This window comes from Notolabrus celidotus, chromosome 19, assembly GCF_009762535.1.
Source record: "Notolabrus celidotus isolate fNotCel1 chromosome 19, fNotCel1.pri, whole genome shotgun sequence".
NCBI classification, from domain to species: domain Eukaryota; kingdom Metazoa; phylum Chordata; class Actinopteri; order Labriformes; family Labridae; genus Notolabrus; species Notolabrus celidotus.
In genome coordinates, this window is record NC_048290.1 from 28,182,804 (window position 1) to 28,209,627 (window position 26,824).

The 26,824-nt window shown below is 40.2% G+C and overlaps 1 protein-coding gene across 2 annotated transcripts in view; it reads left to right on the forward strand.

Annotated features, from left to right (window-relative positions):
* Positions 1-6,451: 6,451 nt before the first annotated feature.
* Positions 6,452-26,824, forward strand: part of LOC117831373 (matrix metalloproteinase-17-like) — a 94,129-nt gene continuing 73,756 nt past the window's right edge. Inside the window, exons 1-3 of one of the 2 annotated variants that reach the window (XM_034710040.1) lie at positions 6,452-6,783; positions 13,174-13,306; positions 15,938-16,073. In XM_034710040.1, coding sequence (XP_034565931.1) covers positions 6,619-6,783; positions 13,174-13,306; positions 15,938-16,073 — 434 coding nt within the window. In that variant the 5' untranslated portion in view covers positions 6,452-6,618. Of the gene's footprint in view, positions 6,784-6,949; positions 7,106-13,173; positions 13,307-15,937; positions 16,074-26,824 lie in introns of those variants that run through there. The other variant, XM_034710041.1, reaches the window with a different exon arrangement.

Genomic DNA, 26,824 nt, shown 5'->3' on the forward strand with positions numbered 1-26,824 from the left:
ACAGAGTGTTCTGAGGAGGACTGAAGAAGAGGATTCTTCAGGCATGCCAAAATCTGATTTCAAAGTGTTTTTTTGAGCATAAACTTTAAAGACATGTTTTGGGGACCTCTTAGACCAATATATATTGATGAAAAAAGCGTGATATGTCACCTTTAACTTCTGAAGAAATAATGGTGCCTAGAAGTTAGGTAGTAAACATGCAAAATAAAAGCCTCACAACCTGCAGTTTCATGATCTCCTTCTGAACATAAACCGGATTAGTTACAGCCTGAATCTTTTTTTAATAAGCCATGAACCAAGCATCTTGAATCATACTTTATTGTGAATTGCGTATCATTTCAGCCCTAGTGACTAATGAATGAAAAACAATCATTGGTGTTACTGTCTTGGAATAATGCATTTTCTACCTGATCCACTTTTCCTGCTTGATTTAGCAGAAGTGATTTGATGTCAGAATTGTCAGCTTTTCGACATTTCTTGGACCAAGTGAGTTGTTGAAATTCCTATTATGACAAAGCCCCTCACAAAAGATCCTTTGTCACTGACATATCTGAACACTGCCGTCGACTGTGTTTGCCTGTTTGTTCTATTGTGTTATGGGTGGCTGCAAATCTAAATTGTCTCTCTGGGACAAACAAAGTTGTTTGAATCTTCAATCTTTAATCTTGAATGACATAATCTCTTTGTCTGCATAGATGATCCTCTCATAATGCCATCTGAATACGTGCACAAAGTAGTTCAAAGGTTTTATAGCATTGTTCTGTTCTCTGTTTCTTTTCCTCACCTTGGATGAAAAAAAATTTAAGACTGCAAACTTTAATGAAGACCACAGAGGAAGAACTAAAATCTGCCAGCTTCCTACAAAGAAAGATGTGGAAAAAGAGCTCAGTCAAGAAGCAGCAGGTTCAGCCTGTATTCGCTTGTACTGAAAACACCCCTCTCATCTGAGGTACAAGAATATGAGAGCACTAGAGTGTAAGACATCACTTTGTGCCACCGTTTTCTGTGTCTGCGTGTCTTAATAATACATGATTAAAGAGGAGCGGAGTCCCAGCCATCTGCGTCAGCCCCCTCGTGCTTGAGTTAATCACAGATTTAGAGAAAACAGACTCAAACAGGAGGCTGCGGTTCTCTCTTCATATGCAGAGTTTTCCGTCTTGCTGCATGAGGGGGAGATAATTGTTTGCCCTTTCTTCACAGCTACCTCTCTCTTTCCCCCTTCTTCTTTTGGAATCTAGTGTAATCAAATTTGGCCTTTAGCAGCTAACTGCTGAAAATGTGATCCTTGCCATTCAGCACCATCGTGGGTCTCAGCTTCATCTGCGAATCAAACACTTCCAGGGGCGAGCACATGCTGCTTTATTATAGCTAGCACCATGCATGTCTCTCTATTGTTATTTCTTCAAAACAGATGTCTGTAGGGATGCACAAAATATGTCACACTGAGAGGTTGCTGGCATGAAAAAAGGAGATATTATATTATTATTTATTAATCTGATTAGTCATTATAATCCAACAACAACAACCGATTGTTTACAGAGGCACTTTCATTCTGCCAATTAAGGTGGGATATTTACACCCCTGTTAGACGTCGCCTGCAATGGTAACACACAGGGACATTATGGTGGGGCAAAATGGGAGTGACAGAGATGGAATGTGGGTAGAAAGTGGGGATGTCTGGCATTGGAGCCGGCAGGACAGGACAGTGTGCTGGGACTTGCGCATTTCCATAACCCCTTGTAATAACGCACTGGAACACCAAATAATACGACTTCCTGGGTGCAATGTGTAATTAAGTACTAAGGATGGCAGAACTCAGTTCTAGTGCTGTTGTGGAATTGCAGTGTCAAACATGCTTTAAATAAGCATAGCTTTCTTTTTTTTTAAGTTATATTTTGGGGCATTTTCGCCATTAATGGATTTAAAGTTATATGATCAGGGCATTTTTGTCTCTAACGGATAGGACAGCTAAAGAGAGACAGAATTTGCGAGGAGCAGAGAGCTGGGGAAGACAGATTCAGACAACTTTATTGATCCCAAGAAGGGCAATTCATTTATAGCTTACCATACAACAACCATACAACATTTAACATCTACAACACATCCATCATATATGCATGCTACAAGTCACAAGTCAAGCACCGGGTCTGTACATGGGACCAGAGGGTCTGTGGAGGACAGCAATAAGTTAATGTAATAAATAAACAACAGTAAGATACGACAATGATTAGACATGCAGCAAATGGTTGAGGCTGGGAGTCGAACCTGCAACAGCTGCTACAATGACGATAGCCTTTGTATATGGGGGGTGCGCTTTGACTGCAAGGCCAACAGTGCAAGTAAGTGGCGGTACGTGAAACGCCATTGCATTCAGAGAAGATGAAACAAGCGCAGCCACAACATGTTAATGAGAAAGTAGAAATTACATCACCCATTTGAATCATCACTGTTTCAGGGGACGATGATACACTTGCAACTTGCAAAATATGAGCTGCAAGTATTCAGAGGGGAAGAAAAATGTCCTCAAGTTTGACAACAAATCCTTGAAGTCTCCTGAAAAGTCGTCATTGCAACAAAATACTCCTGAAGAAGTACGAAGCAGCAAGAGTCACAGCTTGCATTAGAACATAAAAACACAGTGAGTGCTGAAGTGCTGATCTGAGAACTGCAGAGAGTTGACCAGAGACAATGACAGAATCCAGGAGAAAGTTTTAATCAGTTGTTTTCAGCTCCAAAAATATACATCATGCATCCCTAGAAATATAAATCACTTTTGATTTTTGCCTTTTTTATTCATACCTGCTGCGATTTATTTCCCTATTTTCTGAAGTATTCCAAATAATTTATCTGTGGTATGTCAACCACTCCTGTTTAGTTACTCCACATATCCCCTCGCCTTGTGCTGCCTCTAAACTGACAAAGACAGACTTGATTTGATTGATGCCCTCTCTGTGGTTTCCACACCAACTGGTGAGCAGAAATTGCTTGTTGTGAAAAGGTCCACTCATTTGCATCTCTGCAGAGCACAGAGTCAGTCTTGTGGATAAGCAGGCCCAAGCTGATGCAACATCCTTGTTTTTCCTGTTCTGGACCACATCCAGTACAGAAAAACATTTATATTTAGAAGTAGCGGTGCAGTAAAGTGAAAATTTCCTGCTGAAAGGGACTGGGTTCAAGCATTAGCAAGCTGGTCTTTGAGCAAGATGCTGAATTGTAAGCAGTTTTATTCTGTACGTGTGCTGTGACTGCTATACGGATGTAAAAGAGTAGATGTGGAAATTGTATGACAGGGATCAATAATACCTCATATCTTTTTCTTTTTTCAGATAGATCCTGCCAAACTGTTCAGTATGCTGACATATCTTTCAACCAGTGAAAAGTGGGCCAGGTGGCTTTTGAACTTTAAAGTGCTTAGCTAGAAGCTGCAGCTCAGCATAACCTCCACCAGAATCCCAATGCCTTTGACCCAGACCACACAGTCTATACACAACATGTCACTTTATAGGCATAGGTGAGCTGTTTGTTTTAGCTACAGTTTTCCTACAAATACCTCACTTTTCAATCATCAATTTCCTTTCTTTCTGATCCCTTTGACTTAAAAACCACTGAGTATGTGATAATATACTGACAGAGAAGATGGATCATAACCCTGCTTTCATCTATCTCATATCATCTGCTTTGAGTATATTCTAAAAGCACATCATTATAAACGGTTACCTCAGTTTTTATTATCAAAGCTGCTGTGATGAGTTTTTCAGCTGGTTATGAAACAGACTGATATTAACAATGTTGCCTTTATATGACCTAAAAAAGCAAGCAAGCCCATTCAAAACAAGACTGACAGGTTTTACATTGTTATTTTGAATGCCTGTAACTGGGATAGGTGTCAGACCATGCAGCTGACAGCAAGCTGAAGAAAAAGCCCCTTTCTTTTCACTTCTTCCCTAGCATATTCATATAATATTCACAGAGAGTAATACAGTTAACCAAAAGAAAGCATAATGAGATTTTTCATCAGAAAAACTGTCTTCAACATGCAGACAGGATCAGCAAGGAGACGAGAGGTATCACTTTGTTCACAGAGGGTGTCGAGATTAACAGAAACACAAAGTTCCTCACAGGAGGCTTTAAAAGATAAGCGTCCCTGTGACAGTTATCAGCAGTGTTGTGCAAGTTCACACTGATTCAAATGAACTAGTTCACGTCCAGAGCTCATTATGTTGAGTTTTGAACTAAGTTCATGGTCCAAAAAATGAACTAGTTCATGCTCGTGTTTTTTAGCTGCACCCTAAATTGTTTTTCAGTAGAGCCTCCTGTGCTTCAGTCCAGCCCTCATTCATTGACATGTATTTAACTCAATGAAGCACTGTATTCTTCTATACAATCATAGGCATATACACTATATTACCAAAAGTATTCGCTCACCTGCCTTGACACACATATGAACTTAAGTGCCATCCCATTCCTAATCCGTAGGGTTCAATATGATGTCGGTCCACCTTTTGCAGCTATTACAGCTTCAACTCTTCTGGGAAGGCTGTCCACAAGGTTGAGGAGTGTGTTTATAGGAATTTTTGACCATTCTTCCAAAAGCGCATTGGTGAGGTCACACACTGATGTTGGTCGAGAAGGCCTGGCTCTCAGTCTCCGCTCTAATTCATCCCAAAGGTGTTCTATCGGGTTCAGGTCAGGACTCTGTGCAGGCCAGTCAAGTTCATCCACACCAGACTCTGTCATCCATGTCTTTATGGACCTTGCTGTGTGCACTGGTGCACAGTCATGTTGGAAGAGGAAGGGGCCCGCTCCAAACTGTTCCCACAAGGTTGGGAGAATGGAATTGTCCAAAATGGTTTGGTATCCTGAGGCATTCAAAGTTCCTTTCACTGGAACTAAGGGGCCAAGCCCAGCTCCTGAAAAACAACCCCACACCATAATTCCTCCTCCACCAAATTTCACACTTGGCACAATGCTGTCCGAAATGTACCGTTCTCCTGGCAACCTCCAAACCCAGACTCGTCCATCAGATTGCCAGATGGAAAAGCGTGATTCATCATTCCAGAGAACGCGTCTCCACTGCTCTATGGTCCAGTGGTGGCGTGCTTTTCACCACTGCATCCGATGCTTTGCATTGCACTTGGTGATGTATGGCTTGGATGCAGCTGCTCGGCCATGGAAACCCATTCCATGAAGCTCTCTGCGTACTGTACTTGGGCTAATCTGAAGGCCACATGAAGTTTGGAGCTCTGTAGCAATTGACTGTGCAGAAAGTCGGCGACCTCTTTGCACTATGCGCCTCAGCATCCGCTGACCCCTCTCCGTCACTTTACATGGCCTACCACTTCGTGGCTGAGTTGCTGTTGTTCCCAAACTCTTCCATTCTCTTATAATAAAGCTGACAGTTGACTGTGGAATATTTAGGAGCGAGGAAATTTCACGACTGGATTTGTTGCACAGGTGGCATCCTATGACAGTTCCACGCTGGAATTCACTGAGCTCCTGAGAGCGGCCCATTCTTTCACAAGTGTTTGTAAAAACAGTCTGCATGCCTAGGTGCTTGATTTTATGCACCTGTGGCCAGGCCAAGTGATTAGGACACCTGATTCTGATCATTTGGATGGGTGAGCGAATACTTTTGGTAATATAGTGTATTTAGGTTAAAAGCAAAGGGAATCCCAAGTTAGCACAGGAAAAGCTTGGACAACTTAGATACAACACAATCTAAAATGTGTAAGCTTAATATTTAGTTGATGGTTCTGACGCAGGGAAAATCTGCATTGTAAAAGATGATATTTGAGAGAGGGTTTTAACATTCCCTTAAAGCTGCTGTTGGTAGGAATGGTGTAAAAAAACCATCAGTACTCATCGGTTAGTGGAGTAATTTGAGACTATTGCAAAATCTCTGTGTTTTCCAATGCCTTTGTATCAAGCAATGTTATTATTCCCCTTGTTCCCGTTATGACGGACCAATCACAGCTAATCACCAATCCGCTGTCCTGATTGGTTAAGGGGCGGCCCCTGCTTTGTCCTCCGATTGGTTATGAGTCCGACACTATCATGACTGCACACGCCGATCATTCAACTCAAAAAAGACCTCCACCCACTGAACCCTCCATGACCCAGAAACATCTGCCCGTCCACTGCTGCCTGAGCCCATACCATTACCACACATCATGCACACACACACACACACACATATACACTTAAAACATGAAACACACATACATTAACAAATACACACACTCTTTTATTCCACTACCTTAGTTTATTTTATTTTCCTTATTTCTTTCTCTTTTTCATTACTTTACTTTACTCTATCTTTATTTATGTACCTCTTTATTTCTTTATTTCTCTACTTTCTCTTTGTTAGGGACCAAGCAGTAAGGCACAAGACACAGGTGTAAGTTTCGAAGAGAAGTGGGTTTTTTTATTTTACCCAAAATTAGGCCAACAAACTTATAAGAACTAGGCCTATAAAAGAGGTCAACTTAACATAACTCAATTTAACACAACAAAAGGTGACGTGTGAGCTAAACAAACAGACCTGACACAATGAGACATCAAGGAACTTATATAGTGGTTGAGCCAAACCAAGTTTAACTCAAGGGGTAAACAAAATGGATGCTTAATCAAACTGAATTCAAAATAATACTAACTAAGCCCAAACCCCCCCGTGACATCAGAGCCGATGGTTTGCTCCACTCAGTTGGCTTCAGCATAAAAGTCCCTTTCACCCTTGGCCACGCCTTTTGTTCATTCCAGGAAGTGCCATGCTCCCACAGCCAGGTAACTCACTGTGTGGCTCCAGCCATCACACTCTTCTTCCTTATTTTTTTATGTATTTATTTTGGTGCCTTGGTCCACAGTATCCTGTAACCTCTTGAGTCCTTTGCCTCCCTCCTCCTCCCGCCACTACAGATAACCATGGACAGAAAAGGGTTACAACACCCTGAGCTGTCCCACCAGGCTCAAGAATCACCTTAGCCTTAGCCTTGGACACGCCGATCTGGGGCTAGAGGAAATCTGGTTAGGAGGGATAGTATTGACATTCGAAGTCCGGCTCTCTGAACAGATGTTTACTCTGTGACTACCAACAGCAGCTTTAAAGGTGACATATCATGCAAAATTGACTTTTTAATGGTTCTCTACCTGAAATATGTGTCCCTGGCATGTCTACAAACCCCCCGAGAATGAAAATAATCCATTCTGCCCCTGTTCTGATTTCTCCACCTTTCTGTAAATGTGTGTGAAACGAGCCGTTTCAGACTTCTGTGTTTTTGTTACGTAACAACAATATCCGGTCTGTCACGGAGTCAGAGCTCGGAGCTTGTTCAGCCCATAGACTGTATAAAATAATACTGAATCCCTCCTCCGTTTTTCATTCCCTGCACAAATGTGTGCTAACAAGGAGCTTAGGAGGGAGGCATGCTAGTTGTAGGCTGTCTTAATAAACACAAAGGTCGGTTTTACTCCCCAAGTCTGCAGATTTGAAGATCTAGTGGATGATTTTTATTTGCTAGCGCTAGTTAGCATAGCTACATAGCTACATGTCGTAGCTGTAGCTGTAGCTGTGTACCAAGACACACGTCTACATACTGACAAATAAAACAACAAGAAACACAGAATCTGTGACCAATCCTTTAGAAAGGGTCCTGCTGCCTTTCTGGCAGAGGTCGGTTTTACTCCCCACGTCTGCAGATTTGAAGATCTAGTGGATGATTTTTATTTGTCATGGATAAGTGCTAGCGCTAATTAGCATAGCCACATAGCTACATGTTCATAGCTGTAGCTGTAGCTGTGTACCAAGACACACGTCGACATACTGACAAATAAAACAACAAGAAACACTAAATCTGTGACCAATCCTTCAGAAAGGTCCTGCTGCAGGCGCCTCTCCGTCAGGATCAGATTCTGGATCAGATTCAGAGGGTTGAAGTAACGTGGTCTGTGAGCAGCCGTGTATATTCAGCCAACATGTAAACACTAGATCAACGTGCTGGACAGCCGAGGCACATCCACTTCCTGAGGGGGCGTGGTCAGAGAGAAAACAGAGTGTTCTGAGGAGGGCTGAAGAAGAGGGTTTTTCAGGCATGCCAAAATCTGATTTCAAAGTGTTTTTTTGAGCATAAACTTTAAAGACATGTTTTGGGGACCTCTTAGACCAATATATATTGATGAAAAAAGCGTGATATGTCACCTTTAAATAAAAGGGCTGAATGATTCTCCATCCTCCAAAAGTTCTTGATAACCATACTAATTTTTTTAGCCTGTTGGAATCTGTCCAGATTTGTTCATAAAACTCCTTCAATTTTCACAAGAGCTGGCTTCATTAGCACCGCTAACTGCAGCTGAACAGCTAGAAGCATAAGCCATGCAGAATGTCCGCTTGGTGCCGCAAATCTGACTCCAGCTTCTGTAAAAAACACAGTGCTGCACTAACCTTCGATACCTCTCAGATCTGAAATGTAAACTGTAGTTCACAGTCTCCAGAGTGAACTACTAAGTTCTGTTCATGAGTTGCAAATTGAGCCATTCAGGTCACTGTTCATCAAAATATGAGTGCATTAAATAAACATGTTCATTTTGTTGCATCCATGCACAACACTGCTTATTGGGACTTAAAATAAAAGATAGTATGTATTAAGAGAGGGAGTTGTATCCCAGACATTAGCAATAAGACATTTCCTAAATATAAATTCACCAGATTTTGTTTTCCAGATGTGTTGATTATGTTGATATCTGGTGAGTGTTGCTGCATTTTGTTCTCTAATTTTTGGTTTGACTTACTGGCGGTGACAGAAAGTAATTTCCTTCAGCTGGCTACACATTATCAATCTTCTTTGAGAGCAGTTTCTCTTTTCTCATTAACCTAGATGACACTTGAGGTCACCTGTATTCTATTAGCTTTCCATATTTATTAAGCAAAGCCAGGCTGAGGGTACAGCCTTGTAAAAGCTGTGGTCAATTATACTCTTAATGGAATTTTCCCCATGCTGTCCGGAGGGAACAGCTGGCTTATTATTGATCTGTGTCGCTCACCTGAGTTGAACGCTGCTCACAAAACTATTAAAACAGACTTGTCAGAGTGGAGCGGTGAAGCAGAAATAAAAGGTAGTACATTAAAAGAAAGGAGAACGGCAAGACAAAGAGATATCCCAAAATATCCACAGCCCCATAAGAAGCTATTTAAACACAGCTGTGTGAAATACTTGATTCTGATTGGTCGATGCCCCAAGAGTCTGTTACTACTTGACAGCATACTATTGCTCAAACACAAACTGTAGGCTACAGAAGAACACAAACACAACATGGTATGGGATACGGCTGGTAAGCAGAGAAGAACAAGTCAGATTGACATTGATGAGTAGGAAACCTCAATCATCATTCATGTGGGCCTGTTAACAATCAGTGGACATTTTTAGTTTAAGTTGAGTAATAATGGATAAGTTTCTCATTTCAGAAATGTCCTGTGAGTTAAAACTGCTAAGTTAGCTCATTTTAACAGGCTATTGAGTAGGGGTGGGAATCGAAAACCGGATCCGACTTAGAACCGGTTCCAATTCTTCTTAACGATTCATTTCCCAGCACGAGGTCACGTCACGTCGCGGTACGTTGCATTACGTCACACACTGCAACGCAGAACTCCCAGGTGCAAATACCTCAAATATGCTGAAGCATCTGTCGACTCGGCCTCCAAGCTTGGGGTTAGCATCGGGCCAAAGTGGAGAAGGGTTCCATGTGAACATGTTCACATCAGGGAGGTGAACACCCGCCTACCTCTCCCCTTTCGGAGACGGGACGCTCAGGGGCCACATCCGGACTCACGTGGCCGAAAATGAGGCACCGAGAGCGGGTAAAATACCTCCGCAATGACCCCCGGAGGAAAAGCGTTTTTCCTCTCCAAATTCAAAGTCTATTCCTCCAGGCTCAAGGAGCCACGTCTGGACTCACAGGGCCGAGAATGAGGTCAACCTATTGTTCAGTATGTTCAAGTTGAATATGTTCATGTTCAGTCTTGTGCAGACTTCACTAGCAAGGACCACGCCACACGAGAATATAAGTTTGAACATGTAATGATTTATTGTGCGTCGTATAGCCCAGCGGATGGAGACTCAGGATGGGGATTACGTCTCGGCATTATCCTAGCTGGAGCTGATCTTGATCCCAGGCAGTACCTGGAATTAGACAAGGGCACAAAAGAGCGTTGAGTAGTAAGGGGTAAGAAAAAAAGGGCAATTGAAGCAGAGCAGGGTGAGGGAGGGCGGGTTGAAGAGCAACAGACGAGCGGTTGAGTAGTCTTGCTACGTTTAAGTAGGCTTGTCAGGTGATTGAGGGTGTGGTTTAGGCGTGGTCCTGCTCCCGAATTTAAGTTAACACCTTAACTTCATATAATTTTGGAAAAAATTAAAATGTTTCCTTTCTTATAAACTGATTGGGTGTGCAATAGGTGGTGAGTCATCTAATGTGAAACTAATATGGCAGCAAGATTTAAGACAAGAATTTACACAGGATAGATGGCTAAACATTTTGTCGGACTGTGGAAAATATATAAATGAAGCTCGAGGGAAGTTCATACAATATAAGATCTTGCACAGGTACTACCACACCCCATCGAGACTTCACAGAATGAAACTGTTAAAGGACAACCTCTGTTGGAAATGCAAAACAGAGGTTGGAACTTTCCTCCACTGTATTTGGGAGTGTTCTCTGGTTGCACCTTTTTGGAGTAAAGTTGTTCGAGTTCTGAGCAGCTGGTTTGGTTCAAAGATCCCTTTGACCCCAGATCTATGTCTTCTGGGTGATAGATCTCAAATACAGAACGTTTCAAAGAGTGCTTTTTCTATCATTATGGTTGGTTTGATCACTGCATCCGGAATTATTTTCTTACTTTGGAGATCTGACTCAAGCCCAAGACTGAAAGACTGGGTAGATGCAATGATAGAGACGGCATCTTAAGAATCCATGCTGAACAGATTAAAAGGTAATACAGAAGGTGGGACCACCTCCTGGGACTGCTTTTGGGCTCACATAAAAACTGACCAAGACACTGTGCAGATCCCAATAGTATCTGGATCTCCTGTATAACTATTGCTGTAACACTGTATTATTCCAGTCTCGTCTCCGTTTCTCATTGTCTCTTTGAACAGATGTCCTGTCTGTATATGTATCCTTTATCCCATGTTTGTGATTGTCTGTCTGGCCTGTGCAATGTATCCCAGTATTTTGTATTTCTGTTTCATTTTGTTCTTTCTTTTCATTACTGTTTTATTTGTAAAACATTGAAAAGTTAATAAAAACTTTAATGACAAAAAAAAAAAAGAAAAAGTTCCTTTTGGTGTGGAAAACTGTGTAGAACTACTTTTTTTCCCCTCAAAAAAATACTCAGGAATCTTTAGGAGAATTGATAAGGAATTGGATTGATAAGCAGAATCGACAATGGCATTGACATTGATAAAATCTTATCAATCCCCACCCCAACTACTGAGTCAGCTGTTGGAAGCAGCTCAAAATGGGAGTGTGGTGGACTGTTTTCAACAGCAGCAGTACAACCATGTTTAGATTTATACAATCATTTTCAAATCAGGTTGGTGTAAAACTATTGAGTATCTTCTATGAAGAAACCACAGGACATAGGACAGTGTATAGTGAGTGGGTAACTCTAGCTAAGGAACCCCTTAGAGACAAGACCTCTGCTTCCAATCAGGATGCCTATTGGCATTCTAATTTGCTAGAACAACCTGTTCACTGTGCCTTAACACTGTGTTTCAACAATATTCAACAGTCCAAGATGAACTGTTCAAGTCACACAACAATCAGAACCTGTCATGAGTTGAATTTAAGTTTAGTTTTTTCCTTGTGTTTCATGCCTTGGTTCCTCCCCGTGTTCATTCTGTGTTCTCAGTTATCATATGTCTTCCTTGTGTTTAGTGATCCATGTCTTGTGTTCTATTCTTTTGTGTATTTTCTTGTGTTTTAGTCTGGTCTGTTGTGTTTCCTGTTTTATTTTGTAGTTCTTTATCCCTGTGTTTCCAGTTTAGTTTTACTTCCTGCCCTTGTGTGTTTCCCTCCTTTTTGATCAATCAGAACACAGGGTGAAAACAGATGAGTAAGACCTTTATTTTGAAAGGCATTTTACTGTTTTAAATACTGAACCATTACTTAAGATGTAAATTAGCATGCTGCCCATCAATGGTTCATGTGGCCACAGTGTTCACCAGCACAGGAGCGGGATGCTGCTGACAGCAGGAATACATTAACCTAAATCCACCTGGCATAATTGAGAGTCTGACTCAAGCTTCTTGCCAGTGTTGCTGTGACAGAGCAGCAGGGTTTGCTTCATGTTTAGATTGAACATTCATAGACTTCTCATTTTGTAATATAGCATAGTAAATAGTGTTCTACTGTTGTTATTAATGCTGTTAGCAAACAGCTTTCATAAGTACTTCAGCAGCAAACTGGCAGACGTACTGCATTACAATCAGGCAGCAGTAAAATCAGTGGGAAAATGATTTGTAAGATGACATAATAGTCACATTAACTATGTTTTCTATCATTAATGAACTTTTGAAATTTAAAAATGATGACCCATCTTTAAATGGAACACACACAGGGTGATGTATGATGAGTGCCACATCCAAAGCAATAATCTTTTCTTCAACGCTATCAAGGAATAGCAGACTGTTGCTATGAGTAACTGACCAATCAGGTGTTATCATGAAACATGGTTTTGTCACAGTTTTGTTGAATAATGATGTACACATATTTCATTTCCCCATTATTTAGATTAGCTGAGTAACATTTTTCCATGATTTCTGATAACACATAAGTGTATCAAACAGACATTTTATACCCTCGTGTGACAATGTGTCAATAATAATCTCACTTACTGCTGTGCTCTATTTAAGTGTCCGTGTAAGCCATGAGTGTGCACAACAGGGTGATCGTGGTGCGACTGTGCTGACAGCGAGTCATTTTAGGGATTATTTGAACAAATGGTTGCACTCAGACATTCAGCTCCCACAGAGCCTCACTGTGCATACATGCATTAACCCACACCATCCACAGACTGTCAACATGAACAGGTGTCAGACCCTGTCAGAGGCTCTGGGATTCTCTGGAGTCCCTAAAATGCCTGGGATGACTTATGAACTCTCATGTCATCTGTTTCCCTTCCAGGACTGGCTGAGCAAGTTCGGCTACCTCCCGCCCCCTGACCCAGTGACGGGTCAGCTTCAGACCAAGGAGGCCCTGACCAAGGCCATCAAAGCCATGCAGAAGTTTGGAGGGCTGAAAGAGACCGGAGTCTTTGGTATGTGACTGTGTGGGATGTGGAAAAAGGGGACACATAGAGCACTTTTGATGGATGAAGGCACAGTGTGCGTGCGTGCGTGCGTGCGTGCGTGCGTGCGTGCGTGCGTGCGTGCGTGCGTGCGTGCGTGCGTGCGTGCGTGCGTGCGTGCGTGCGTGCGTGCGTGCGTGCGTGCGTGCGTGCGTGCGTGCGTGCGTGTCTTCTTCACAAATCTCATGGTTGTGATTAGATCATGGTTTTGTGTCATGGATCGGATCCTTTTTGTGATTGGACAAAAAAGAGCAAGATACATATGAAAGAACTTTTCTACTCCTCTCATAGCCATGACCGTAACTGTGCTTTTATGAATCACACTGTCTCAATGCATCTCAATGAACCTTCACTATATACACATTTGCATTACTCTAGTTATTATTACAAGCAGTCAAATGAACCTGAACTCCCTCTTTGTTGAGAAAGTGCTACAACGGCATGTAGTAATAAAAGCTGCATCATTTTAGCCACAATACTTATCCCCCTTAGTACATCAACATTACACTAAGCTTCCTCTTACAATAAAAGTTTGCTGTTAACTACAAACACACATTTCTTCTCATATGATCTATGACAATGTTAACCATGTACCTATACACTGCATTTATTTAGTTTAGTTTATTTACCTCCTGCAACGTGCAACTTAACCCTCCTGTTATGTTGCGGGTCAAATTGACCCTTTTTAAAAAAGTTAAAAAATCCAAAGTAAATTGTTAAAAATATTTTTTTGGTATGAAACTGCTTCTGCTTGGCTTAATAGGTGAAACCAACTTATAAAATGAAAATGGTTGATTTCAAATATTTGCAACCCCGCCTGCATGTTTATAGATACACTGTTTGTGGGTCAATTTGACCCGGCAGTCAAAGTGGAGGCTAAAAGGATTCAGAAGTGTCAAATACTAGTTGTTTCTCAACTGTGTGACATATTTCACCCCACTCATACACATGCACACATACCCTTTTAACATGAATTTTCATAAAAAATGAGTGAGATATCCTCATTAAACCATGACCCGTTAGAATTAAAGAACACCATTTCACTAAATATTGATTTAAATGGTTAGTAATGGAGTTAATAATGAGATTTAAAAAATCTTTATTGGGATTTTTTGGGGTTCTGACACTTTTGGATAATTAAATATGCCCCACGTTAAATTGACTTAGGAATATTATTGCTGTTCCTGAGTAACGAACATAACAGGAGGGTTAAAATAGGGAGCGTGAATTTGGGGACTAATTGATCAGTTTTTGGACTGAACAGAGTGTTAATCAAGTGTGTATTATGGCTGAGTTTACAGCTACAGAATACAGCATGAAGTGGAATAATGTTACTAATTTTAAGCTACTGATAGCTGTCACTTACAACCACCAGTTGATACTTGCCAGGTAAATGCATACACTGTGACAGTGAAGGGAGAGAAATCGAAGTATGTTTTACAATGCAGCCATACACGCTGAAATATCAACACCGTGCAAGCCTTTTCTTTGCGAAAGTGTACAGCAAACTTGTGTAACAATAAAAAAAAAGCCTGTTATTTCATTTGTACATGAGATTTTCATGGCACCTACTCACACCGCTGAGACGCAGCTTTCTTACATTTTCCATCAACCTATAGATAACAATCTGTGAGGGTTATTCATTGTACCACTTGAGTTTGCAGTGTTTGAGAGTGAAGGACTAAGATGTTTTTTTATTGAAAAGTGAACCTTAGGAGAAAAAACACAATGCAAGGCCATCTTTAACATGAAGTGACAAAAACGTAAACTATAGCTTTAGAAACTGCCTCGGAAATGAATCAAAGTCCCTCTAAGGTTATGTTTACTTAACTTACTCTGTAAGAGGCTGTACTGAACTGTATATATGTCCACACACCTTTAGACACCATGTAAACATAAATCATACTTGCAGTCATACCCACACACAAACACACAGTACAATGACAGCACTGCATACCATGTGATTGATGATAGCATATAACACAATAACGGTGTATTGATTTGTAGACCTTCAGCTCGTCCCTCTTATATACTGTACATACTGTCACTTATACACTCAGAGAACTTCTCCTATACAAACAGCATCATTCTTTATCATGCACAACACCACTACAATTCACATGTACGACTGCAAACAATAGAAAGGGGATACTGTGTGTGAATGGATTTAAGAGAGTACAGTTGTGGGTGTGTGTGAGCAAGTATGATTTATGGTACTAACCGTAGTGTGTGGTTGAGTGTGATTGTGCTTGTAAGTGGGTTTTTGCACACAGCATGTATGATTTATGGCCCAAGCGGGCGCTCATACCCTCCTCTACATGCACTTTATGTATGCATATGAGCACATACAGTATGAAATACAGCCACTGAAACACACATTTGTAAACAGATGTTGAACTTTAGTGGTTGGTATCGTCCACTATGGAAATTTTTATAGAGTGAGTTGATGCTCAGCAAAATCTGTACTGTGCTAAATCATCATAAGGTAATTTTGTGTTCCTGTTGCATAATTAAAGTCATTATTTCCCATTTTTCAATATAAGTTTCAGTTAATCTCCTTTTATTAGTCTTTAACAAATGATGTCTTCTCCTCTTTAACAGACCAAGCCACACTGGGTCTAATGAAAACACCCAGATGTTCTCTGCCAGATGTGTCTGAAGGAGAGGGGACAGCGGGCCGCAGGAAACGAGGCTTGAACCCTCAGAACAAGTGGAATAAGAGGCATCTGTCCTGGAGGTAGGGAGAAATAAAATACACACTCAGCTTAGATAAGCTTACACACACACACACACACACACGCAAAACGTATTCAGAAATCAACATAATTATTGTTCATAATTTATATCTGAAGTAATACTCACTGCTGAAGGGTGCTTCACATGATGAGCCCATTGAGTCAGTGGACTCAGAGGGAGTTCTTATCCTGATCACTGTGGTGTGCTGGCAGTAAGAGGCGTCTTGCTGTTGCTTGGCTTCCACATCAAAAGCTATAATTGCTTACTGTGCTCATGTAAACCATAACAATCAAAAGTGTTTGTACTCAGGCAACCACAAACACTGAAGTATTACACAAATAATTAGAAGAATAAAATGGATGGGGCGATGGTGGCCTTGCGGTCTAAGCGCCCCACATACAGAGGCTATAGTCCTCGTCGCAGAGGTCACCGGTTTGACTCCTGGCCACGACTATTTGCTGCATGTCTTCCCCCACTCTCTGCTCCCCACGTTTCCTGTCTCTCTTCAGCTGTCCTATCAATAAAGGCAAAAAACCCAAAAATATAACTTAAAAAAACAGAAGAAGTATAAAATGGGTTCCTAATGCTACATGCCTAGTCCTCCAGAACTGATATTTATTTACTGTAATTATAATGTTTGTTTGATCAAAATAATGGTTTTAGCATCAATTTGGTTTTTTGGGGTTTTTTTTTAAAGACATGTGGACTGAATGAGGAGTGTGCAAAAACCTCTAAAAGAAACAAGAAGTGCTAGTCAACAACTACTGCTGAAAACACATTTATTTATGTATTTATTTATTTATTTATTTATTTATTTATTTATTTATTTATTTATTTATTTATTTATTTATTTATTAATTAATTAATTTATTTATTTATTTATTTATCTAATCATTTATTCTACTTAACTTTTGGGAACAAATTATGGGCAGAAATATTTTTCAGTCAAATTAAAAATCGAATTTGAAATTTTATTTTATTTCAGTGGGAATTTAACAGCTTGAAAAATTGCAACAAAATCTGACTTTGTATCATTAAACATTAATAGTTACATTGAACACTCAATATGAATCAGCATCATTTGAAATTAAAGTAACTTATTTGAAACCAAGCTGAAACTGAACTGAGCTCGTACAAGAACGTTTTTTGTCCAGTTTGCCATTTTCACATGAACTTCAACACACACTGCTCAAAGCTGATTGGAAGTGCTGGGAATCTGCATTTGATTGCTTTTGCTCCCCAGCTAGATGTGTGTCTCTGAAAGTTGAAATTGAAATGTGAACAGGTCAGGACAAGTCACATTGAATCTAGTCATTTGGAATCAGATTTGGGCCACCTACATATGTTGTTCTAAATCAGAAAGAGGTCACATCTCTTGAAAAGCAAACTCACTCTAGTGGAGCGGCTGTGGCGGAGTGGTAGGGTTGGTCAACTCTGGATTGTGGTTGGGGGGTTCATTCCCAGGTCCACATGCTGAAAAAGTCCTTCTTCAATATGCTTAACCCTGAACTACATCCGGTGCTGTGCCACCAGTGTGTGAATGGAATTTGTTCATACTGATGGGTTAGAAAACTAGAGGAAGTGTTACTCACAAAGTCCATTCATCATTTAACATTTGAACAGCCAGGTTTGAATGCATGCAACTCTGGAATCATTCTTCAGCCACCGTAGTTACAGATCTGCGCTGGTGGAACAGGCAAGATTAGGAGTCACTTGCGCCGTGGTGTCTTTTACATTGCTCTTTTGCACACGCATGTCTTTTCAGGACTGTGACAGGTTAACAGAAGGATCTGATACAGGCCTTATTTAAGAAGTTAAGTGAACAACCAAGCAAACAAGTTTGATTGGAGCAATAAATCTGAACTGAGCATTAAGGGCCTATGTGAACTGACACTGTTTTTTTGTCTGGCAGTGCCCACAACCTTAATTTCAGAGAGCTTCACGCTGATGCTCACTGTTGATATGTTACAAAAGTTGTTCTGTGACATTTACACTTCCCCTAGTTGCGACCATTGAGTCTGTTTTAAAATGTTCTGTATGCAAGGTATTTGCTTTTGTTCTAGATAATTTTACAAATACAAGGTAAAAGCATCTGATATAAGTGGTTTCATAGCATTAGCAGCTGCTGGCCTGGGTACCCTGCAAAAACGAGTGCAGTCACTTCCTCTCATGTATTGACCAAGCACAGTGGTGTTCAAAAAGTTGAACTATTTTCAACTGAGAGTGCTGTGAGCATAACATTGAAAAAAAAACTGATGCTGAAGGTGTTTTTGTGCTTAGGATGCTGAGTGCTGTGAAATCACCATCAGTGGACACAGCCCCTAAAGCTTGCAGTAAGTGACCCTCCTCAAGATGGAAAAGTTTGTTTATGGAGCAATTTGGCTCAATGTACCAGTAGTTTATTAAATCACTGTGTTGGTTATAGTGATTTTGAAGAAACAGCAAGCCCCCCTCTCAAATGTTAAATAAAGAAACAAATGATGGTGTTGTGTTGGAACTTAAATAATTCAAGGTGAGAAATCTCATGAGAATCCTGCAAGTAATGTTTCAGCTCTATTCTTCCTACACATAAAATAGTTAATCACCCATTCATCCAGCAGTTTTCAGTACACGACTAAATAACATGGTCATGTTAAGCGCAGCTGGGCCATCTGTCAGGGACACAGCTTAGTGTTAGAAAGCAGAGGAAGAGGCGGTGGAACATATGGTAAGCCCTGATGCAGATTTTCACACGCTACCGAGAAGTGAAGGAGAAGATCTAAGCTGGTGTGACGGTCACTTTGTGAGTATGTGTGAACGCATTTAGAAAAACCAAAAAATAACAGCCCTAAACATTGATTCAGTGAGTGAAGCACGCACAGAGACACACAGGACAGAAACACCCACACTGAGCCTGGATTTCTCTCTGCGTTTTCTCTCTCTTTCTCTCCCTATTGGAGAGATGAGTTTGTAAAGGGTCAATGCCACTCCGTCAGTCGGCAGCCAGACATGAGGTGTGAAAATCTGAGTAAAACTTGATAAAAACTCCCCACTTCTCTCTATGCCAACTCTTGGGCAACGACCTTGCCCAGATTTCAACCAGCTGTGCTGTTGCAGATGACAGGCCCAGAACCAAACTTTTTAATGACATTAATAACCTATTACTAATTAAAAATAGGAATGTGTACTGTCTCAGCTCTTAGACACTTCAGTGCACTTTCAAACAACTTTGATTGGACTATTTCTTGGTTTTGTTTTTGATCCTTTTAATTAATTTTGTGTTGCATTGTGACAACACATCTGGCAAATCACAACCAAATTACATCAAAACAGTGAGTGACTTAGCCGTGCTAGCACAGCTACACAGATGACATTCTCAGCCTGTCAGTTTGTTGGTTTGGACTAGGGATGTGCATGTTTAGTTGACTTAATGATTAAATGTTGTCTGCCTTGCTAGTCAGCACCAGAAAGACTTGTTTTTAAACTCTTAACAGCCTTGCTCCTTCATACATCACTGATCTCCTGTCATTTTATGTTCCAGCCCGATCACTGAGGTCCTCGAATGGTTCCCTTTTAAATGTTCCTCGTGTGTCTCACACAGGCACCGGCCAGAGGGCTTTCTGTTTTTATGCCCCTAGGCTGTGGAACTCTCTGCCTCTGGACATCAGAACGGCGAGCTCTCTGGGTGTTTTTAAAAGTAAACTTAAGACTTGCCTTTTTAATCTAGCTTTGAATTTGGAGTAATTTATTTTAGCCCTGGACTGCATTATTATTATTAATATTATTATAATTATTAATAATAATATTATTATTATTATTATTATTATTATTATTATTATTAATAATAACAATATTATTATTATTATTATTATTATTATTATTATTATTATTATTATTATTATCATTAGTATTATTATTATTATTATTATTAGCATTATTATTATTATTATTAGCATTATTATTATTATTATTATTATTATTATTATTAGCAATTTTATTATTATTATTATTATTATTATTTTAATCATTATTATCTAAACCATTGTTTTAACATGTATTTATTTATCTTATTTATTTTGTGTTCATCTGATCTTGTTAACTCTACCTTATTTTTAACTTTTCTTTCCACTCTTACTTATTTTATTAATTTTACTGTGTTGATTTTCTTTTTTAAGTATTTCTTTCTTAATCATGCCTTTTATAATTTTACCATTGCTGTTGTTTTCTGACTCTGTTACTCTGTGAAGCACTTTTGGCTGCATGTTTTTATGTATGAACGGTGCTATATAAATAAAGTTGAGTTGAGAGTTGAGTTGTTTGTTAACCAAATTATTAGGGATTTTATGATCATATATTCAATCTCAATCTTTATTTGTATAGCGCCAAATCACAACAAACGTTATCTCAAGATGCTTTTACAAACATAACAGGTCTAGACCACTCTATGTGAAATTATGAACAAAGACCCAACATCAAGACAGGATACGATCCAGTCCCCTCTTACTGACAAGACCCGATCTTATCTCATTTTAATCCACCATGAGCATTGCACCTCACAGTATTTAGCTAGTTACAGCGGCAATGACAAACTTCCTTTAACAGGCAGAAACCTTGAGCAGAACCAGACTCATGTTAGACAGCCATCATGCCTCGACCGAGTTGGGGTTGTAAAAAGGGATAGAGGAGAATAAGAGAGAGAGATCGATGATAGTGATGAGATGGATAGTAGTAGTAGCTGATGCTGCTTGAGCCAAGCACACCCGCAGCAGCAGGCCGCCTACGGCAATGTCTCAGAGGAACTAATGAGACAATAGAGCTCAGGGACTCCAGAAAGGTCAGCTACGTATGTTGTGGCTAAGCAACAGATAACTGACACAGGCATGTGGACGTTAACCTGCAAAGAGGACCAAAGTTTATGGTGCTAGCTTTGCTAACATTAGACCCATTTGGCAAATCAACACATCATAGCTTACCAACAGACTCTGAGGTCCTATTTATTTGTGCAAATTAAAACTTACATTTAAACAAACGTGAAATAAGTTGCTACAGAAAATCCTTAGTCTAGACCTAAAATAACTGCATTGGTCAGGCTTCAAATGAAATGTTGGTTTTTCTACTTTTCTTGACAAAATACACAGAAATACAACACTTATTGGGGAGCCTAACAGTGTGAAGACCTCATAAGTGCCTTCTCGTGCAAGCTATTCAACCACTTTTGGATGAATTTTAATCAAACTCAGCTCACACATTCCCTTGACTTGTCATGTGCCAAACAGTAGCCTTGTTATGTATCTGAGTGCAAAGAGGAGCTCTCAGCATCTCCACTCTCCAACAAGAGCATTCCTCTAAGTCAGGCTCAAGTTCAATTTCACTTCAGGATAGATAATGAGCTTGAAGGAGAGGGGACAGTTCCTTATAAAGTTTAGTCAGATGCCCAGATTTGACAGACATGATACCAGTTTCACCATCTGTAACATGACTTCCTCCCTGAAGCGAGTCAGTGACAGCAGGCTGTCCAGATACAATTACACTCACATCCAAGTCCTGTGTGATGGCTCCAGACCGACTCCACACATCCCAAAAGAGTATCTCTTGTGAGCTGAGGTTGAGCCTTGGTAAGCCCTGGACTTATTACTCTACCCCTGATTATGATATTAATATAAAGCACCAGAGAGCGCAGACAGTTGTGGAACCAGAGCACCAGCGCACTGCTCACTCTGCAGCACAGTAAGGGATGCATCTCACCCTTTGCATGTGCACTGAGCATTAGAGGGTTTCTTTTGTCCCATTTTGCAACTTAAGCAGAAATGGAGCGGCTCCTCTGTCAATATGCCTTTCAGTCTTTCTAAAAGTTCAGTCACTGTCAGCTTGTGCTTCGCAGCATGTGTCAGTGACAAATTTCTACGCAACTGCACCAAACTTTTAAAGCTTCTACTTAGCTGTGGTTGTGCAGCCAGTGATACATTGGATGAAAGTTTTGGAGTTTGCAATCATGCCTGAAAAACACTGCTATTATATGATTGCACTGTACACCTTCTGCACTTAACAGCTGCAGAATGTATAAAATGCTTTTATGCTGATGAAACATTTGAGCAAACACATACAGCATGACAAAAAGAAAACCTAACTCGTATTTTCTTCATCAACCAAATCAACTTTGATGCTGCTCTGCAAAACACATTTCATCTAGATGCACATATTAGCATAATTGCTCTCTTACTTTACAGCATAGTATGGTCATTTTTCATGACTGTAAGTGGTTGGATTGCTGGTGTTTAGAGAAGCAGGGTGTTTACAACTGACAGGTCAGCACGGCTTCTCTGTTCAGCTGCTGAGTAGTTGACAGCAGGAACACACTGAAACAGACGGGTTGGCTGCGAAAGTCTCGACAGTGCTTTCAGAATATGTGATTCGGAGACACTGCTTCTCAAGAATGTAAGTGAGCTTTGGTTTGCAAAGTACTTGTTTGAAATAATATCATTCTGGCATTGTAAACGAGCATCATAAAAAGCTGTGTTCAGATTTGTTCAGATTAAATGACATTTAGTTTCCTGTTTTTGATGCATGATCCAAAACTCCATGCATATGCAGAGTAGCAGAATGCGTGTGAGCACAGATCATAGGTCCTAGTACTCTAATTGGTCGACATGTGCTGGCTTAACAAGTATTTATGTACCTGAGGAAAGTCTTTAATTCGGCCAGGTCGACCTAAGTTAATGAGAGTCAGCCACCGGCCAGACAGGCCGAAGCGACCTGCGGAGGAATGATGAACTGAACAGCCTAATATATCTTAGAAAATGAGGTACAAAAGCAGAATAAGGCAAGATGCAGAGGGAAAGCAGGACATCAGGGCACTAGAGGATTGAAGAAACAGGTCGATAGTCAGGAAAGATGGGAAGGCTGCAGGAGCATAAGTAAGGGAGCTGCAGTAGTTACTGTAAAGGAAGAGGAGACAACTGAGCACAGCTTGCCCTGAGAGAAGATTGGGAGGATGATTGGCTATAGTTGAAAGCATGATTTATAAATGTCTGAGTTTTTATGAACCAGGCTAAGTAGTGCTATAGAATAAAGTCAATGTGGAAGTGCAAAAAAGTGCAGTGTCCATTTAAAGCCAGGTCCAAAAGCCAAAGAAACCCTGTTGGAGCCCATATTAAAATTCAGTTTTCCTACAGCAGAAATAAACGTGTACAGCATGGTACAAAAAACATTTGAGTCTCTATACCTCTATAACTCTTAAGAGTTATGCATAGTTAAAGATGACATATCACGCTTTTTTCATCAATATATATTGGTCTAAGAGGTCCCCAAAACATGTCTTTAAAGTTTATGCTCAAAAAAACACTTTGAAATCAGATTTCAGTCCTCCTCAGAACACTCTGTTTTCTCTCTGACCACGCCCCCTCAGGAAGTGGATGTGCCTCGGCTGTCCAGTACGTTGATCTAATGTTTACATGTTGGCTGAATATACACGGCTGCTCAGAGATCACGTTACTTCAACCCTCTGAATCTGATCCAGAATCTGATCCTGACGGAGAGGCGCCTGCAGCAGGACCTTTCTGAAGGATTTGTCACAGATTTAGTGTTTCTTGTTGTTTTATTTATCAGTATGTAGACGTGTGTCTTGGTACACAGCTACGAACATGTAGCTATGTGGCTATGCTAACTAGCGCTAGCACTTATCCATGATAAATAAAAATCATCCACTAGATCTTCAAATCTGCAGATGTGGGGAGTAAAACCGACCTCTACCAGAAAGGCAGCAGGACCTTTCTGAAGGATTGGTCACAGATTTAGTGTTTCTTGTTGTTTTATTTGTCAGTATGTCGACGTGTGTCTTGGTACACAGCTACAGCTACAGCTACAGCTACGAACATGTAGCTATGTGGCTATGCTAATTAGCGCTAGCACTTATCCATGACAAATAAAAATCATCCACTAGATCTTCAAATCTGCAGACGTGGGGACTTTTCTGACCAGCAGACAACATATTATAACAAAATAATTATTTTCCTGAGTTCTGAACAGTTTTTTATGTCCATATGAACCTTTTTGAGACTTTTCTGGATTGACTTTAGTTTTGTTTGTGAGCTTGAAAGAAACTGCAAATGTACAGATGATTCAGAGTGGGATTCATTTCTGTTCTATAAATAACACAATTTAAGATGGAAGCTTGGGGCCATAAATAAATAGACCTTGGGCCGCAATTGGCCCCCTGGGCCGTACTTTGGACACAACTGGTCTAGACCGACCCCTTAAAGGTTTTTATGGATAAAGCATAAGCTAGCCCAGAATTGATAAGTAACATAATGTAAAATAAATGGGACAATATATTTTCAATTAGCAGGCCCAACATTTTACGACTGTTGGACTTGTGTCCAAAGACTTCAGGCTTGACTTGGACTTGTGACTTTTGCAGAGTCAGCATTTCCACTATGGTATCTTTTCTGCATTTCTCTTCAGTAACCAATGATGTCACTGAGGCTGTGTTCATGTTTTGTATAGTCAGACTGGTTGCTCCATAGATTGATCATTTTTACAGAATTTGAGTGAAAAAGAACATAAATCTAGTATCTAGCATCTAGTAATAGTATGATTTAATATAAACATATGAAGGGCTGCTTCATCAACTGTAGAGACCTTAAATAGGGCTTCAAGTTTCCTGTTCATGCTGGTTTGTTGCAGCAAAAGTAACAGATGACACTGCTCGAGGGATGAGTAAAGAGGGATATCTCTCTTGTCACTTGGGGCGGCATGGTTATGGCTTATTGATGACAAATATCCCGGTTTGTCCTTGTGGCATTATCTACCCCCACAGAAACTTTCAGTCTTATATATAGAAAAGTTTTCAGGGGTGAAGATATGTTTGCATGAGGGCTCCTACCCAGTCAGCGCTGACCTGAAAAACCACATGTCAGCAATCCAGCAACACACTGCACCAAAACTGTTGCACAGGATCAACATCTGCTTCAGGAGACAAGCATGCACACTGCTGTGAGGACCTGCTGTTTTATGACTGGAACGTTTTGCTTTTTTCTTATCACTTGCTCCCTCTTCCTCTCTCCGTCTCTCCATCCTACAACTGCCAAACTCCTACTGTCGATCACACGCCGTACAATGCCTGCAGCTCGGCCCTGCTCGGCCTGCAGAATCAGGCAGCCTGTCTTTCAAATCCAGTGAAGCAACCTTTCCACTCGCAGCTCTCAGCCAAGTTTGACTGAAATAAAGATATATAGGCACCATGTCTTTGTTAGATTTTCTTTTTGTCAGCCTGGAGCTCCTGACAAGAAACAGATGGTTACTTTAAAAGGCTTTTATTATAAACACTTGTGGATTATTTTTTATTTTCTGATTCTGTCACATTTGGAGAGGTTTCCATATGGTATGGTTTATCAAAAAAGCCACATCGTAAAGTGGTGATGTTCGGAAAGGAACTGCTGCTCTGTGAGTGTTTCCATGTAATTTGATGAAAACTTTCCTTGTTATCCAGGTCAATGTGGAAAATGTTAGGCTGCTTTCTTGCTTTTAATGGACATGCTTTCCAACCTAATTACTGTATAGACACCAACTGCTATAGTCTTGTGTTTTGTGAGGTGCAAAATCATCACTAACACCCTCTCTCAAAAACATCCACTCCACACTTCAAGGCTGATAAATTTGGCCTTTTATTGTCTTCTGTTCCTTTATCTAACTCCAAGGTCTCTCAATTTTTGAGGCAATATTAGACAATAGACAATATTTATATAAATATACAAATATTATATATATATTTATTCTTTAACATTTTTTTTTCACTTGAAGCTCACTAGAGAATTTAACCTCAACACTGTCTTAATTATCAAAAACCGTAAATCTTCTTAAGGTGTGCTGTATCACTGAGTCAACATTGCATAATAGAGTGGAAAATCTAATTTCCCCCCTCGTTTCATATTCATAACACAGTTCTGCTAATGACCTTGCAAAGATGGTCTCATAGTTGGTTTCAGTGAAGAGCATTTTATTCTGCAAGGTAGAATGTAAAATGTTCCATAAACACACAACCAACTGTGTAGAAGATCTGCCCACATATGACTGCAAAACAGAGTTGTGGACAGTAAGAAATGCATGGTGTTGGGAACTGTGAAGGTTGTTTTGCCACTCTTTCCATCCCTCAATACAATGTTACTTGAGCAGTAAGATTGTGAATAGGTGTGGGTTGCTTCATTGGAGGACATTTTTCCCCCTATCTCTATTAAAAATCTAGATAATATTTAAGAATCTGTAGGCTTCTTGAAATTGTGGGCTCAATTTAGAAAGCATTATGGGCTTGTCTCAATGTCTACTTATGCCCCAATTGCAGCCAATCCCCTGTTCCAGCCCTCCCTCATAGATAATGCATTCAATCAGTGGTCCAGAAAAGGAATCTTAAACTTTAGACTTTTGTACAAAGAAAACATCTTTGTCATTTGATCAAGTTAAAGCTAAGTTTGCTCTTCCAGCGAACAACTTTTTCCGATATCTACAAATTAGAAACTTTATTCAAAATAAATTTGCTCAATTTCCTTCCCTTCCACCAAAAACTGCAGTTGATTTTATCCTTGAAATCAATCCAGGAGCTAGGGGAACAATATCTAAACTTTATGCTGCTATATTTGATTTGGAAGATTCGTCTCTTTCAATTATCAAAGAAAACTGGGAAAGTGATCTGGAAACTAATATCTCTGAAGATCAATGGTCTAAAATACTTAAAGGAATTCACTCAACTTCCATTTGTGCGAGGCATGGCCTTATTCAGTT